At 48.3% G+C, this 17,622-nt stretch overlaps 1 protein-coding gene and 1 long non-coding RNA gene across 3 annotated transcripts in view; one reads left to right on the forward strand and one right to left on the reverse strand.

Annotated features, from left to right (window-relative positions):
* Positions 1–17,622, reverse strand: part of LOC139057307 (uncharacterized) — a 376,778-nt gene that overhangs the window by 148,194 nt on the left and 210,962 nt on the right. The gene's annotated exons all lie outside the window — the stretch shown is intronic.
* Positions 1–17,622, forward strand: part of LOC139057304 (cell adhesion molecule Dscam1-like) — a 160,674-nt gene that overhangs the window by 52,743 nt on the left and 90,309 nt on the right. For both annotated transcript variants that reach the window (XM_070535256.1, XM_070535255.1), the window contains exon 3: positions 3,238–3,600. In XM_070535256.1, coding sequence (XP_070391357.1) covers positions 3,238–3,600 — 363 coding nt within the window. The remainder of the gene's footprint in view (positions 1–3,237; positions 3,601–17,622) is intronic.

The raw sequence follows: 17,622 nt of genomic DNA on the forward strand, positions 1-17,622 counted from the left end.
CTGTGTGAGGCTAGGAGTGGCCTCCTCAAGAGATGGAAGCGACAAACGCTTAACAGAAAGCTAAAGACACGCATCGCTCTCCTTACCAAAAAAGGCTCGAGACTATGCGCAACATCTCGTCAGACATGCTTTCTGTGACAAGCTACAGGAGACATTGAGCCCGAAGATGTCTAGGAACTTTCTATGCGCACTCCTAGCCACTGAACTCACTAACGCGAAACATAAGCAACATCTCCACAGAATTATCCACAACCCCGCTGGATCAGAAGAACACCTCCTGCGAGAACTACAAAAGAAATTCTGCGGAGACGCACCCTCTCCCGGATCAACTAGCAGCATACTCTCCATAACTCGACCGAACCTTCACGCAGGCCGAACTCCACGTAGTGCTATCCAAGCTGACTAGAAATACCAGCCCCGGTAAAGACCAGATCGTCAACAAACACTTCCGCAGCCTACCGCAGCAGGTCACCGCGGTTCTCCTCCTGTACTACAAAGAGTGCTTTGAGAAAGGAAGACTGCCTGCTGTATGGAATCACTCGAATATCACCATGATCCCCAAGCCCAACAAACCTCTAAGCTTGGAGAACCCATGCCCCATCTCCCTCCTTTCGGGCGCGGGTACGCTTTTCGAACATATGGTGCACGACCGCATTACCCAGAACCTCGAAGACAGCGGCCACTTACAGGACACCATGTTCGGCTTCAGACAGCGCCTCTCAACGCAGGACATACTCTTACAAATGAAAGAAGGCCTCCTAGATGAACTAAACATTTAAAGCAAATACTCCATAGTGGCAGTAGACGTAAAGAAAGACTTGGATAACGCTAGCCCCGACGCGACCCTCAACAACCTCGAAGGCACCGGCTACGGCACTAGGACCTACGCGTACGTCAGAAACTTTCTTATGGACCGCACGGCAACCGTCGGGATCTGCAACATCCGCAGTGAAAGCTTCCTACTTCCAAACAGAGGCATCCCGCAAGGGTCGGTCCTCCTACCGCTACTGTTGAACGTAGTTATGGTCAAGGTACCCAAACTCATCGAAACCAGACCAGATCTGCGTCATTCGATGCATGCTGATGACATCACGTTCTGGACCAGAGCTACGAACACTGGAAGGCAAGAAAGCAGCTTACAAGAAGCCGTAGACATCATCGAAAGCTATCTCCGAACCTGCGGCCTCCGCTGCTCCCGCGAGAAGTCTTAGCACCTCGTCCTGAAAGCAAGTACGGGAGGCCCGCCACCCAGTTACAAAGATCCCGACCCCAATGTCACCCCCAAAGGTACAACAATCTCGAAAGTCGATACCATACGAATACTTGGACTGCCAGCTTACCGAGACTACGACGAACCCTTTCGCAACTCACACAACTCGTCAAGAAGACCTCAAGCCAAAGAAGTGGACTCAATGAATAAGACACACTGAAAATAACGCAAGCACTGCTCACCAGCCGCATCACATACGGTACGCCGTACCTGGCTTTAAAAAACGGTGAAATAGAAAAGCTCAACCTCATGATAAGGAAGGCAGTCAAAATCGTCCTGGGAGTCCCCCCTCCCCCTCCCTTCCCGTGGCCTCCACTACGCGTTTCCTTAAGATGAGTGTCCACAACACGTGGCAAGAGCTCACTGAAGCGCGCAAGAACAGCTAATGAAAAGACTCGAGCTCACGCCCACCGGGAAATCAGTACTCCTACACCTGAATTAGCGAGAGACGTTCGTCGCAGACACAGAGAAGAAAGAGTGAATCCCACCAGACGTTCGTGAATTTACATCGCACGTGTCCCGCGCAACATGTATCCGATATACCACAAGATTAGAAGACAGTATGGAGCCAACGCCATCAAACGAAGGTTCAAGCAGAACTCGGACGCCCGCTACACAGGTGCGTACGGCCTCAGCTTCGTAGACTCCCGAGGCTGGGGGTTAGCGTCGGCAACCATCAAGGCACGCAAACTGGAAACGGCTGAAAAAGCGGCAATCGCTGCTTGCACAGATGCACAGACGCAGCCGTTATAGTCACCGACTCACAAGCCACCCGTAGAAACCACTTGAAGGGCCGCATCTTGGCCGATGCACTCAAGATGCTAAAGCGACGAAGTACTCCGCTCCGGTACACCTGCGTAACGTGGGTACGCTGACACGAGGGACTAGAGGAGAACGAAGCGTCCCGCACCTCTGCCCGCGAACATGTCAGTCGGGCTCCCCTCGCTCCACGCGCTCTCCGACCAGCGCCAGAAGAGGCGGAGGCAGTACCCACCAACTAACTATTCGGCCATATCATAACACTACAGGCTCGAGCGTGGAGTGTACCCTCCACCGCACCCAAAACTCAGCAGAGAAGAAAGCATGATCCTTAGACGCCTACACAGTAACACGTACACCCACGGAACGATAATGCATCACCTCTACCCGACGCTCCATGGCTATCTCTGACTACTCCGCAACCTAGCCGACCCCCTGGCACACTTGCTTCTGGAATGCCCGTGGCAGGAAGGCAGTGAAATGCAACCGGAAACGGATGTGAAACAAGCACAAGAAGCATATGAAGACCACCTATTCGAAACGCGGGAGGCAAATCTCGCCCTCGGGAAACTGTAACACCAACCATAACTCACTGCCAGGGCCAAGAGGGCAGTCGAAGCCAGAAGATTCCTGGACTAAGGAGCCTTCCACCTCAGTATACCGGGCTTTGCTCGGGACACTGTTCCAAATAATAAACGTTTCTTTCTCTGTCTCTCTCATCATGTCGCCCGTTGGCCCTCCCGGACAAAGACTGGAAGTATCCATTAGGCAGTGAAGATGTAACGTGTTTTTCTTGCCATTTGGTCTCATGACAGTCTTGTGACAAAACTGATAAATATCTAAAGGAGGACTGTTTGAAACAGACCGGCCTCAAATTTAGAAGGCAGATGAAGTTGGCCAGGTTTCAGCTAATAAAAGATCAAAAGCTATTCTTTAAGCATTCTTGCGTTGTAAGCTCGAAAGTATTCAATTGACCAATGAATGCATTGATTGATTGATTGATTGATTGATTGATTGATTGATTGATTGATTGATTGATTGATTGATTGATTGATTGATTGACATTAGAAACGTTGACAACACATGTGTTCCTGACCTCTACTTAATCATAAACTGGCGAATAGATAATGTCACTGTATTGCGTATCCTTACATTTACGGTCTGCACAACGATCATGTTTCCTCCCTTTTTCTGCCTCTGTTCTATAGCTGCTGCCATTTGCGTGCTGGCGAGCCAACCCGACACCGCACATGGAACCTCCGGGCCTCGCTGGCTGAACGAGCTTCCCGCGCGTCTCCTGTTCTCAAATTGGACGGGTGCCACTGTGCGCTGCTCGGCAGAGGGGGACCCGCGCCCTCACGTGTGGTGGGTGAGCGCGACGGATGGGCTCAACGCCAGCGCGCTGCCGGTGGCCTCCCGAGCACAGCTGCTCACGGTCCACGAAGGCACTCTCACCTTCCTGCCCTTCCGGGAGCATCAGTTCCGCGCGGATTTACACCGCGGGTCCTTTCGCTGCCGCGCGCACAACTCCAGAGGCACCGTGCTCAGCACCGTGGTGCACGCCAATGCGGGTGAGCATCATTCATCTACACGTGTCTTGACTGCCTGCGTTTTTTTTTCCTTTACTGAAATCGACACGAGGGTAAAGCGAGACACAAACTATCAGACTTCAGTGATTATCCAGTTTTCGGATTCCTTCACAGCAACAGCAGCAGGTCCTCACCACTGATAAGCCAAACCAAGAGCGCGAAAACTACACAGACACAGAGACAGAAATGAAAACCCCAGCGATCTGAGAGCGATGCACTACGAACAAGCCCAAGCACCCATTTTTGTGAATTCTGAGAGCTGACACCGGCATCTTCTCAACAACAGCTTCTTCATTGCATGCACACAGCTTAGGCCTCGTCCGTTACAGTACCGTCTGTTGTGGCACACGAAATACATGCACAGGCATCACAAACCTCAGGTTCTGTTAAGGCATATACCCCACACAAGTCACCAAGCACCAGATCTACGGATAAAACAGTGGCAAGTGTCTATCTAACAAATGGGAGTTTCAATCCCAGTTGCAGGGAAAACATGGGACGGGAGATGGAAACCCAAGACGATAAGTAAAACGAGAACAAGGTAAAAGCGGGAACCAACGTTTCCATAAGTGTACTTGTCTTTTTCTAGGCGACATAGGCTTTCCTCGGCACACTATATATAGGTAGGGTTCTTCTAACGGGGAGAGGGGTTAAGGCGTAGAAGGGTTTAAGGGTGAGGGGTTAAGGGTGTAGAATTAAGGGATGAAGGCAGAGGGGTTAAGGGTGTAGAATTGAGAATAAAGGTGTTTTGTTCAATGTCACTGGAGGAATTTTAGGAAGAGATGTGTGTTAGCCGGTGTCAACGGCCGTGTGTCACCGAGGGAGGGGATTATCTTCGCCGCAGGAGGTCAGTGAGCTATTGTCTTTCTGAATCCCAGTTGCAGTGGAAGTAAAAAGTGGTCTCATAGAGTTATGGAGAAAATACAGTTCCTGAAAGGTTTCTTGTGAACTGCGTAAATTGACATAATGCTCTTGGTCCTCCATAGTTATCCAAACAAGCTACCGTAGATAACCATCAGGTGGTCCGAGGTCGCTCGAGAAAGATACGACTTAATTCGAAAGAGCAATCGCATTAAATAAAGTACCCCGGCCCTCATGGCTCTGGAACCAGTCTGTGGCCCAGGGAAATGCAAAAGAGGGTTCTCTTTAAAGACAAGCTCATATTGACGAGCTTCCTACTCTTTTATTTTGTTAGGTGCATACAGTCGTTAGAAATGTTTTTTTCTATTCTGCGTGCTTTTAGCTCCTTAAGCCGGCTTCTCGATATCTATTCTCCCTTACTTGACCGAATAATCGCTAGTCGTTTGAACGTGGGGCATAGAAGCCGGCTTAGGGAGCCAAAAATCATGCTTAATAGAATTTACAAGAATTCTAACGACGCTCTGCAATAGGTCTAAAGAAATAAACAATGTGAAGCACATCAATATGAAGTTGGCTTTAGAGAAAAGAGCCCTCTTTCCCGTTTCCCTGGACTACGGGCTGGTTCCAGAGCCACTAGGGCCGGAGCACTTTATGGAATGCGATTTCTCTTTAAGCTCAAGTCGAATGTTGGTCGCGATGCTGCGCCATTCCTCAGAATCGTCCTGGCAAGGATTGCTGATCCCATTTTTACCCGCCATTGTTAAAGCAGCGCCACTATACGTCTGACTATCGGGGTCCTTGATTTATGCGAACGGTGCCGAAAACGGCAATTGCGGATTCCCGAGGACGAAATAGGCACTGGCTGGCGGCTCACTCACTCATAGGTCTGTGCCTTTTTTTCTTTTCTTTCAGGCGCACTGAATTGCGATGTGTGTACTTTTTATTTTTTGCAAGCAGCTCCACCTCGCCCTGTGAACGCCTTCGACGATGCAAGGCAATTTAACAGAAGACCCGGGTAATCTACTTTCGAGGGAAGAATTCTTGCTCATTCGTACCTGCAGATTCGTTTTGCAGTTCTATAGTTGAGCCACCCTATATTTAAGTCCCTCGAACCGCAAATGAAAATACAAATAAAGACAAATTTAATGCACGCACAATTGGGGAACGACTAATGCTGGAGAGCTGTTCCACGGATCTAAATCGACGGGCACATTTTCGATCCCTTAAAGGCCTGAAATGAGAAAGTATTACGCCTCAATGTTGACGTGTTTCACGACTGAATGAAAGTGAGAAACTGTGCTAGTAATGGCCCAATAAAATGAAAAATAATGTGTCAAGCTATTTGCGTTTAAGCGAATAAAGGTCTCAAAATTCGACGGCCCTGGTTTGCACACATCAGCGTAAGCAGAATAAAGAGATTTCTAAATTGTGGTGTTAGTTATCACCCCGCACTTATCGTTTCGCGCTATACCTTCACTTTATCATGGATCCGTACCAACTTACCCAAATGTCAACCTTGCAACAGCATGTTTCTAAACCATGTTTCAGAAATATACTGCGGTTGTTGCTGTCATACTTTGTGAGCGAGATTGTGGACGTTACAATGATTTCAATCAAGGAAAAGCTACGAAAGTGTCCTCAGGTAGTCTAAGACACGTCGATGTCATCTACGAACAGGTGGATGTCTGATTTTTCCTTTGCTCTAAGACACGAAGTAGTGGTAAAGCGGTGGCTACGTCAGGATCTTCGTTGAATTTCTTTTCTGGTCTGCGTTCTCGCGTAACCATTATCCCCACTTTCGGTGGCCTCGTCTGCTGGAATGGGCGGAGTCGAACGATATTAGATTATTGTTTCTGTCAACACTGATTTTCTCGATTCAAGTGTGCTGGCGCCCTCCGTCGGATAAGCGCTATTGCGAACCTTTGCCATGCGTCCTCCGAAGAAGGCGACGCCAATCTCTCGACGAAGAGGCAGGCTGGTTCCTCAGCATCCCGGAAGTACGCTCCTAATTGTGTTGTACATAGCTTCCACTGCGTAAGTAGAATATGTTTGCAAAAATGTTTCACTTCAAATGGGGTCGTTATTCACCCCGGTGCTGATGAGGCACGTGTGTCCAAGTGTTTATGAAAGTGATCTGTGTTGTGTGTGCCGAAAGGAAAGAGCCACTGCAGCTCACATCCTTTGGGACTGTGCTAAGAATCCGCATGAAGCTGCAATAATAACAACGATCCCGCCGCAGCTCGAGGCCGCAACGAGATGCTACGACCAAGATGTCCAAACCCAGGCCGTCCAGCAGATCTCGGCGGCCCTCGAAAGGCAACGACCGAGCGAAACCGGAGGGAGGCTGCCACCCCAAAAGAGGGGCAGGCGCGGTCGACCAAAGGGAGTAGTGCGGCCGCGGCCGAAGTAGAGGCGCCACATGCCGCGAAGAAGTCATGGCCGCGTCACGGTAACGCCTCCCTAACAGGGGAAGGCTAACCGTTCTGCAGGCGTTCACAACAGTTTCTTCACTCACTCATTCACTCACTTACTAATTGAAATCTATGTGGAGCAAATGTTCTTGGGCGTCGTCTTGTGATCGAGTTTGCCGCTTTTACTGTATAGTGTCACGCTGTCACGTCGTAGTGACGGTGAAGAAGAGCACATTTGCTAAGCTGTTAATCCGGAAACCTAATTTTATTGGGCGAACCTGTGCCCACAAACGCAAGTAACAACTCGAAGCACGACGATAGCGGCGAGCACCGTCGGCGTTCGCCCAAATCTGATCTGCGGGTCAATGGCGAAGACTTTTATACGTGACCCGTCGAACGTTCCGGCGTAATCGCTGGCACCAGCGTGCCTTCCAGAAAGCACCACGCAATTCGTGTCGCGCATGCAATACGATTGCGCAAAGTTCGGCGAGAAGATACACAACATATAGAACGAACGATAACATTTGAGTAAGTTACAAATCATGCAAGCGCGTCTTGCGCTGAGCGATAACGTTAAGTTGCTAGCGGGTGAAATGTGGTCCCCGGAAAAAGAATAAGTACACGTGCCAATATCACTCCTAATATCGTTACACTTAGGTTTCTCTAACTATAAGTAGAGCATTTTAGCTCTGTTTCACATAGATTCTACCAGTTAAGCAGGACATATAAGCAGTAATGTTCCACTTACTGAAACTTATCTAAAACGTGAACAAGATCGTAGGACAGTAAAGCTTTCAAGATCACAAGGGCCATGTTATGTCTGCTGTTTGGTCGCGGAGCGACCTTCACCTCAACAATATATATATCGCACTGCTCTCCTGAGCCCGCGAAATTGGGGTCCGCACGTGCGCTAAGGTAGCACAGACCGCAAAAGGTGATGTGCTGTAACCAGCCCTGATGGGCACCTGAGACACCCGTGGCATTGAGGCCCTGGGGCTTCCATGCCGTCGTTGTAAGCTCGTTGCCATTAGCTTGCCGCCTTCGCTAATGATATGTCAAGCCTCACAAGTGGTTGGCATTTCCTTTTACGAACAGTTCTGTTGCAAGATCTTTATGTTATAACAGGCCCAGGTACCTTCGGTAGCAAGCGCACCACCTCCCCGAGCTTGAGAAGGGCAGCCTGAGCCGGCGAGAGGCAGCGCAGTCTCGTGCCTCCGGAAGTCCGCCTTGAGGCGCGTGTGTTTCAAATGCACTTTCACTGGGCTGCTGAGGTGCGACGTATTGATCCTTGTGTTTTAATAATTAAGCGTTAGCCACGCGGCGAAGGAGCTGCTGGCGGTCGTGGTGTGGGTACTGCCGCGCATTTTTCACACGTATTCTGTTGAAGCGCTTCAAAAGAGGCTTGTTTTGATATCCTTAGCTTTGAGCTCCGTTACCACCGCTGGTAACGGTGATCGAATGAGTTCTCATCGTTGATGTGCTTTCGACAACCCATGGCTCGGACACGAAGGGTGCCACGAGCTACAAGCTTGTTTCTATATAGTTATCCGATACCTGACTCTCTTGTCGCTGAGAGGATCCGGTTTTTCTGCTGATGGTTTTCGCACACTAACGTGGCCACTTATTCACAATGCTCCTCTTGCACATAGGTGGTGGTGGTCGTGGCGTAGTAGCAGACGGGGTCTACCTGGCATGCTCAGCCGGCAAATGTTTCGCCTAAATATCTCATACATTTTTTGCAAGGGTGCGTCACCAGACTTTGCGCAACTCCGTGTCGCGAAGAAAGGCAAGCAAAAGTCGTAGCACTACCTTACTGATTACTGCGGACCCTTCAGGGAACACTACATCTTCACAGCTCGCTTGGGTTAGACCTTTCCTTGCAGACTGCGAAGACAACTTCTCTCCTCGGGCTCTTACATATAACGCTGCGCTGTGCGATTGCCCTTCACCTCGTCAAGCGTCTCGTAATCACTACGATTGCTGCGATAGCGGGTGGCCAGTGAGAAAGCACTGTTATATAAGAGATGTGTTGCGAATACGGGACCTGAAAACATAGAAGCTCTTTAATTATTACGAACGTCGAAGCGCTGTGCAGAGGCATGTCAGATCATTGCGGATTGATGAAACACCGCGCTACATCAACAGGAGCGAAAAATATAGAGACGCAGAAATGCACAATACAAGCTACTGTAACGAAATGGCATTAGACAAAAAAGGAACGTTCACGATCTTCAAGATAATGGAGAGAGAAAGATGCAGGAGTTGATGCTAAAAAACGATATTAGCCTTTCTGATCGCCTGCCATGCTGCAACAAGTGCTGAGTGACAATTATGCTATACACAGTGCTATACACAGCCAAAACACTCCGACGCCCACTCACAGACACACATTTGCACAATGCGTATTAGATTTTGAAGTTGCTGAAGCTATCGCTGTCACTACTTCGCTATTTCAGTGAAGTTGTGTGCTTTTTTTTTCTTTTTTCTCCAGGTTTTCGTGTGTTTTTTTTTTTCACAATTCTCGATTCTGTGTTTTAAGTTCAGAAATATAAGCAGAAGACCCCACAAGAATATTTCCTTTGTGGGTCATGGCACGCAATGAAACCACCATTACCCATTTAGAGTGATACCACTACGCAAAAATGTGCAAGCAATGTACCGGTGCATATCGGACTCAAATTAGAACCTTGCGGCCCCCACGAAAATGTTACGGGTATTATTTTTTTTCTGTTTTTTGAGGCACAACGTGTGATGATCTTCCTTGCACCCGGCCCAATTTCACACTACCTTAAATCTCGCAAGTTATCCGCTGTACATATATCTCTATGAGGTTGTTTTTAAGAAAAAAATGGCACGCACGAAAAACTTCAACCAAAATTTATTTTAAAACCCGGTGTTTCGGAGCCCGACAGGCCCCTCCTTCAGGGGTGAGATGGCGTGAGGCATTGGCAGTGCTCATATGAGTTTTTGGCGTTTTTTCAGGCGCACAGCCATTTTTCATAGACCTTTAGAGTAAACGGCTGGATGCGTTCCATGACGAAAGACTCATGTTACCCGGAGTCTCCTGCATGTGCCAGGATGCCAAAAGGACCCGCCACCAGTGGTTGTTTTCTCTCTTCGAGAAGAAAATACAACCAGTGCTATGTCCCCAACCAGGCAGATATCTGCCGAATGCTTACTTTTGAGTTAGAAATATTTACATAACTTCCGCAGAAAAGCAGCCTGCACTCTTATAACGGCCGGGTCGCTCAATACTGACACCGTTCCGGCCCCGTAAGTCCCCTTTGCACTCCCAACCGTTGATCAAAACGAGGCCGATAGAATCCGCAGATTATGGAGTCCTTTTTGCTAAAACTGGGTGGTTTTGCTTTCTTTATCTCTTTTTTCTGCAGCTCCACCTTTCTCCTGCCAACCGTCCCTCAGGACGGAGCCGCTAAGCCGCTAAAAGCAGCCTTACGTAAAGAAAAATAAACAGTCGCCATCGACTTCTCGTTTTCCAAGGTCTTTTGAACGTGGCTTTGGTCCGCGTTGCTTTTGTAGCTAAGCGTCTACACCAACTGCCAGAGCGCAGCAGTGAATATACATAAAAATAAAGGGAAAATTCGATAACAGCAAAGACAGAGATGCACATAGAAGACTGAGGAGAGTGAATACTTTCACTCAGCTCACGTCCCATGTATATACCATCGGGCTGAAGCTACGAAATCCACATTTTTCGCTCGGCGGAGGATAGAAGAGCACAAAGACGATAACAGGACGTCTTCGAGCATTCCGCACACGTCTTCGAAAGCAGCGAGCACAGTGAAAGACAGCAAAACAAATCGGCTAGAACATAAAACACACACACGCAGCGATGCTCCAATCCCAGTGCAAACACGCTTGCTGCGTTCCGCGTGTGTTCGGCAACGAAGGCTTCTTCTGCCTGTTGGTGATGTCGTCTCCTGCACGGATGACGCGGTGCAGACGTTGATGCGAGTAATACATTTCTGCCTACCACTGCGTGGCGGCTCAGCGGCTGTAGAGTTCTGGTGATTAATATCGGATTGTGTTTGGTTATCAACCACAGTGGACGTATTCCAAGGGAAATCATATAAAAGCAAAGGCGTCCGTGAACCGAGGTTTATGTGCACGTTGAAGAACGAAACCCATTTGGTCAAAACTGTTCTCCAGTCGTTCACTACATCGTCTCACGCAGCCTTGTATACTTGGAACGTCATTATCACGGCTAATAATTGCATAAGTTTTGTGCTGCTAATGTAAACCAAACCTTACGAGGAAACAGCGCGAAAAAGAAGGAGACAGGACGCAGAGGACAAGCGCTGCCTGTTTTTGCGCGCTGTTTCCTGGTAATGAAGCCATACCAACAAGCTCCAGTTGATACCTTTTCAACGAAACTTGTTCATGTACATACCTACTCCCGCATGGGCCGTAATGTGCCTACTGTATGCTCAAATAAAACAAAATCAATCACACACGCAAGGTTACTCTTGCAGATACATATGTAGATTATGTAGGTGTTACTGCGACGCAAAGAACAAGTTGGCACAGGGTCACTGTGTTCGTGTAAAGCCGCACAGTTCGAAGTAGATGTACTTGAGTACCACATAGCAGAGGAAACGAAACAATTAAACTTCAGTTCTCTGTCAGTCAACTCAGAAAGAAATCAAAAAGACAAGATACGCTTACCTCCAGAAAAAAGAAAAAAAGGACTTGAAAAAGAATACAGCTCACGCGTCGTGATGCAGCGTGATTGGCGTGAACTGTAATAGCCAGGCTGTGCGCTATGCTTGCACTAGCGATGATTACGCATTCCAAAAGCCTTGCATTGTCGCCTAGCTGTATTCTATAGTTCTCGGCTTCCGGTAGCATGCCCGTCGTGGCAGCCGTCTGGAGTCTATCGGAGCTCCATGCAGGAAGGCCAGAGTCAGGTCCACTGCCGATTTTGGCACAAGTTCAGGTGACTGTACGGTTTGCGCAGAAAGCGTTGACAACAGGTAACTATAAGCGCTGGTTGTTAGATGCGGAACAACTGCGCCGCTGGTTGTACGGACCTCTTGGTACCAAAGCTGAGCTTGCGTGTTTAGGAGGAAGCAGAATGTTTAGCCTCTAGGCTTCTAGCGCTATATTGACTTTCGTCTACTCGACTAGCGTTTGTTCCCCTTGCAGAACGACTCATCGTCAGCGCCATACGTTCTCTTCCTACGCTTTCTGTCCGCTCTCTTGCTGGAAAGAATTTCAATTTCGTTGACGTAACGAACATGTTGTCTGTATTCAACGCGGCTTTGCAATTTCCCTTTGCGCACTTAAATTTCGCACACTCGTGTTTTGCAGATCCAAGCCACATGCAGTCTAGCACCATTTTTCAGCCCCGAAGACAGTCCCCCTGAAGCTTTCACAGCTCGGCACACTCGCGTATTTTGCGTTGCAACAACGCATCACTGATGTCGCTCTGGTTGCGAGAACTTCAAGCCGACACCCGCTACTCCAGCTGTCAGACAAGCTTGGAGTGAACCCAGCTGCGCAACTAATGGTTCCTCTTGCGCCATTCTGGCGGGTATATATGCATGCATGTGTTGTGCTTCGCAGCGTCTGCAAAGTACTTAACCCGAGTTTTGAGCTAATTTGCTTCGGGCAACAACTTTAGCGAGAACCAGTGAATGCTTGGATGGGCGTCCCGTTTGGTTCTTAATTTCGCTAATGAGCAGCCATGTTGCGCCCCCATCGAAGTGAAAAAGAAACGAAAAAGCAGCCACGCGCAAATAATCTTGTCCGGAAGCAGAACCGACTCATTCCAAGTGTACTGGAAGTTGAATTAAACAAAAGCTGGGGGCAACCGTTCGTGTCTAACGACTTAACTCGAGAGCAATTAGCAGTCGGAGGACGAGAGGAAAGCCGCGTAGTACTTTGGCAAGCCTTGTTGCTTTGCTCGCCTCTTCTCAGAAATAAGCGCGCCACACCTAATGGCCTCTACAAAGGAGGCATTTGTGCACTTGCGTATGACGCAATCTTTGAAATAATGCCTCTTCAGCTATGTAGTAGCTCGCGTGTGCCAGCACAAAGATAAAGTAAATTTCGGTGGCTATTTCAAACGTAACAAGCCGGGTGTGCCACAGTGATTCTGCGTGCTCTTATTTCAGCAATTGTCCGCGAACCGGCAGACACTAATATGAGGTTCTGAAGCCCGCCAATGCGAATACTTTTTCGGTGTTTGCGCCGATTGATTGATTGATTGATTGATTGATTGATTGATTGATTGATTGATTGATTGATTGATTGATTGATTGATTGATTGATTGATTGATTGATTGATTGATTGAGTGAGTGAGTGAGTGAGTGAGTGAGTGAGTGAGTGAGTGAGTGAGTGAGTGAGTGAGTGAGTGAGTGAGTGAGTGAGTGAGTGAGTGAGTGAGTGAGTGAGTGAGTGAGTGAGTGAGTGAGTGAGTGAGTGAGTGAGTGAGTGAGTGAGTGAGTGAGTGAGTGAGTGAGTGAGTGAGTGAGTGAGTGAGTGAGTGAGTGAGTGAGTGAGTGAGTGAGTGAGTGAGTGAGTGAGTGAGTGATTTGTGAAAAGTAAGAACTGTTTCAGCTTTCACTAGAGTGCTAACCAGTACCTCTTTCGGAACCGTCAGCCTCTACGCGTTCTCCCAACAATGCATGATGCTGTGGAAATGTTTGAACAATTGCTATCGCAAACGGGGTCAACAATTCCCTGCTGAAAGAAGTCTGAAATTTTGGTGAAATACTTCTAGTTCGGTACATGTTGGAGCGCCGTCAACAAATAAATTTTTACTTGGATGTATTTCTAATCGTGTAGTCTGCCATATTACCAATGCTTTACTAATCATGAAGAGCATATAATACCCCTAATTACCTTAGTTGATAATTTTATCTGGTGAAACGTCACAAAGTCACTCGCCCCAATACTTTACCCAAATACCGGTTACGGCTGCTAAGCGTGATCACGAGGGTTTGATTTCGGGCTGCGTCTGCCGCATTCTGTGGTGACCTGAATGCAAAACATGGTCGCCTGCCTAGATTTCGATACCAGTTAAAGAAGACCACGTGGTAAGAACTTGGTCGGAGCCCTCTCACAATCACTAATCTCAAAACCACGTTGCCACTTAGGGACATAAAACCTCACAATATTTCTAATTTTTCTGCAATTCGAGTCTTCACTCATTTGATACAGCGTAAGTGCGACGACGCCAGCCAGTCTCCAGAGTATGTGAAGGAGATGTTTATTATTTAGGCCAATAATACTCGCAGGGGACCCTGATCATGAGAAGGAAATTCACAGCAGAATAAAAATGGGTTGGAATGCATACGACAGGCATTGCCAGCATCTGACTGGGAGCTTACCCCTATCATTGAGAACAAAGGTGTACGATCACTGCATTCTATCGGTGCTAACATATGACGCTGAAATTCAGAGGTTGACAAAAAATGCTCTAGAACAAGTTAAGCACCAAGCAAAGAGCGCTGGAATGGAAATTGTTAGGCGTAACGTTAAGAGACAGCAAGAGAGATGTGGTGAGTCAGACAGCAAACAGGGATAAACGGTATTTCAATTAACGTTAAGAGAAAAAAAAGATGGAGATTCGCAGGCCATGTTATGCCTAGGATGGATAACCGGTGGACCATTGGATGTACAGAATGGGTGCCAATAGAAGGGAAGAGCAGTCGAGGGCGACAGAAAACTAGGTGGGGTGATGAAATTAGGAAATGTGCATGCGCAAGCTGGAATCGGTTGACGCAGGGCAGTGGTAATTGGAGGTCGCAAGGGAGAGGCTTTCGTCCTGCAGTGGACATAAATAGCATGATGGTGATGAAGCGCTACGACATGGTAGATGCACATCGACGCAGTGCGTCCGTAATTATTTCGATTCCAGAACAGAAAATATGCCTAGATAGACGTCGCGAAAAAAACCGCAACGACACTGGCAGTGGTAACATGAAGACTATATGCGTTACTTCCGACATAGCCAAGAAAACTAACAAAATATGTATACTGTACAGTATATAATCGCGAGGTCTTTTTTCTCTTCAACGCAGCCTTAAGAGTTCCTCCTCTAAGACGGGAGCCATTCGCGGCGCTGAGCATTCAAAACGGCCTCGCAGTCGTAGATGCTTCCCGATTCATCACAATTAGGGAGACAGCCCGCGCGCGAATTCCTGCATCCGAGACTGGGGTGAAACGAAAAGACGAGCTTCGAGGACATTTGCGGCACTTATCCCTGCTTGCCCCGCTAAAGAAATTCGGTACCGAGACAGACAGAGAACCGCGAGCATAGAAGAGGAGAACAGATGGAAATGGAACAATGGAACTTTCTTTTAGGAAGAGGGAGGGGGGGGCACGGGGGATGCAGTGTATCCACTGCGGCTGGCGTGAGCAAAAACAAAAAAAAAAGCGAGCGAGCGTAGGAACGACGAAAATACGCAACGAAACTCGCTTTTCTTTTCTTTTTCGTTTTTTTTTCTTTTTCGTTCTTTCTTTTTTGTTGCTTCTAGTGTTTTTCGTTATGTTTCTACCACATTCAATGCGGCGGGCGAGGGTCGGAAGAATAATTTGCCGCCAGGAAACCAAATCCTCAAATTTCTCCTCTATCTGCGTACGAGTCGTTCCCGGTTTTTCCGGCAAGAAAGTGGAAGAGAGTGCAGGATCCGCAGGAAACCGAGTCTCGCCGCTGCCGTACAGGCCCTTTTTCTCCCCTTTCCGCGGCCGTGGCGTGGTCGCCCTGCCCGCCTTCCTCCTCCCCCCCCCCCCCCCTCTTTTCCTTTCTGAACCACTTCCTACGTTCGCATCGCTCGGAGTGCCGGGAGCGACGGAGGGTCGAGACGGAGATACGTACCAGCTAGTATTATCGTTCACTGCCCAAAAAGAGCCTCTTCTGTATAGGTCGTGCGCGCCTTATCCATACAGCGGTCTGGCCAGAGATGTGTCCTCCACCCACCCCTCCTCCACTGCCTCCCTAATTGCAGCTTTTAAGGAATCAATGTCCCTCCTGTCCCAACTTCTCGCGCCTCTTCAACGCCGTATCTGCGGCGTGGAGCGGCGAGAATTTCTACCCGTCTTCCGTCCCTGCAGGGCTGATCCTCTGCAGAGCAGCTCATTAGCGAATGACCGATGGTTTCTCCCTCAATGCCCCGTGCGGGACAACCGGCTAAGTACGCTAAAAAGCGCGGCCGTTTCGCAGTGAAGTCGCATTGCTGTTACTTTCTTTTTTTTTTTTGCTGCCATTGCGCCTATCGCTGCGAACAGGCTCCCTCCTGCACTCTTTTTATCTTATTTTACCAATGGAGAAGTACAAGGAATGGGCTCGCTTGATCTCTGTCGACAGTCAGACCTGCCCTGCAGGACGCCTTCTACAATGTGCGCGTGGCTTCCGTGCTCAAATGGCGTCGATAGATGGTCGTTTACGAGAAACCGCTTCGAAACGCTAATTGCTTCGTGATTTGTCTTTTCTATAAATGATGACGCCGGTTGTATCTGATCTCGTCCACATTTTCTCCTTGTTCATTCTTTTCTCGTGTTCAGTTTACATTCTTAAGCGTCAACGTTCATACCTTTTGGAGGAGGTAATACGCTACAAAACAGGTCCTACGCACCTTTTGTACAGGCAATCTTTTTTATTTTTTGTGTTTTTACGTGCATAAAATTACTGTGTGCGTGCGTGTGTGCGTGTGCGCGTGTGCGTGTGCGCGTGTGCGCGTGTGTGTGTGTGTGTGTGTGTGTGTGTGTGTGTGTGTGTGTGTGTGTGTGTGTGTGTGTGTGTGTGTGTGTGTGTGTGTGTGTGTGTGTGTGTGTGTGTGTGTGTGTGTGTGTGTGTGTGTGTGTGTGTGTGTGTGTGTGTGTGTGTGTGTGTGTGTGTGTGTGTGTGTGTGTGTGTGTGTGTGTGTGTGTGTGTGTGTGTGTGTGTGTGTGTGTGTGTGTGTGTGTGTGTGTGTGTGTGTGTGTGTGTGTGTGTGTGTGTGTGTGTGTGTGTGTGTGTGTGTGTGTGTGTGTGTGTGTGTGTGTGTGTGTGTGTGTGTGTGTGTGTGTGTGTGTGTGTGTGTGTGTGTGTGTGTGTGTGTGTGTGTGTGTGTGTGTGTGTGTGTGTGTGTGTGTGTGTGTGTGTGTGTGTGTGTGTGTGTGTGTGTGTGTGTGTGTGTGTGTGTGTGTGTGTGTGTGTGTGTGTGTGTGTGTGTGTGTGTGTGTGTGTGTGTGTGTGTGTGTGTGTGTGTGTGTGTGTGTGTGTGTGTGTGTGTATTTGTGTGTGTGTGTGTGTGTGTGTGCGTGTGCGTGCGTGTGCGTGCGTGTGTGTGCGTGCGTGTGCGTGTGCGTGTGCGTGTGCGTGCGTGTGTCCTTAATTAAAGACATGAAGATTATTTGAACCCCGATTTTAAAAATACAGTTTGAATATCATGCTCTGTTCCCTTATGCTTTCATTGATCGATATGATCCACTTGATAGCCTTATGGAGCTCTCGGTTCTCCATGTTTTCCAGGGCGAGTGGTGCTTTACAATATCTCCTACTTTGCAAGTAAAGGCTACAACTTTATTACGCGTTTCACACCGCAAGACGCTTCGCCTTCTGTGTTAGCGTTGACCTTTTTAAAGCACAAGTTGTTTCCTCGATGCTTATCGATGTTAAAAAGCAGGACTATTTGATTTCTGAATGGAACTAGGTTACTGTTGAAGCTGTATGTCACTTGTCACTGTCGCTGTCATGGGAGCAGGCCTGTAGGCCTGTCAAGG

This window comes from Dermacentor albipictus, chromosome 3 (assembly GCF_038994185.2).
Source record: "Dermacentor albipictus isolate Rhodes 1998 colony chromosome 3, USDA_Dalb.pri_finalv2, whole genome shotgun sequence".
NCBI lineage: Eukaryota > Metazoa > Arthropoda > Arachnida > Ixodida > Ixodidae > Dermacentor > Dermacentor albipictus.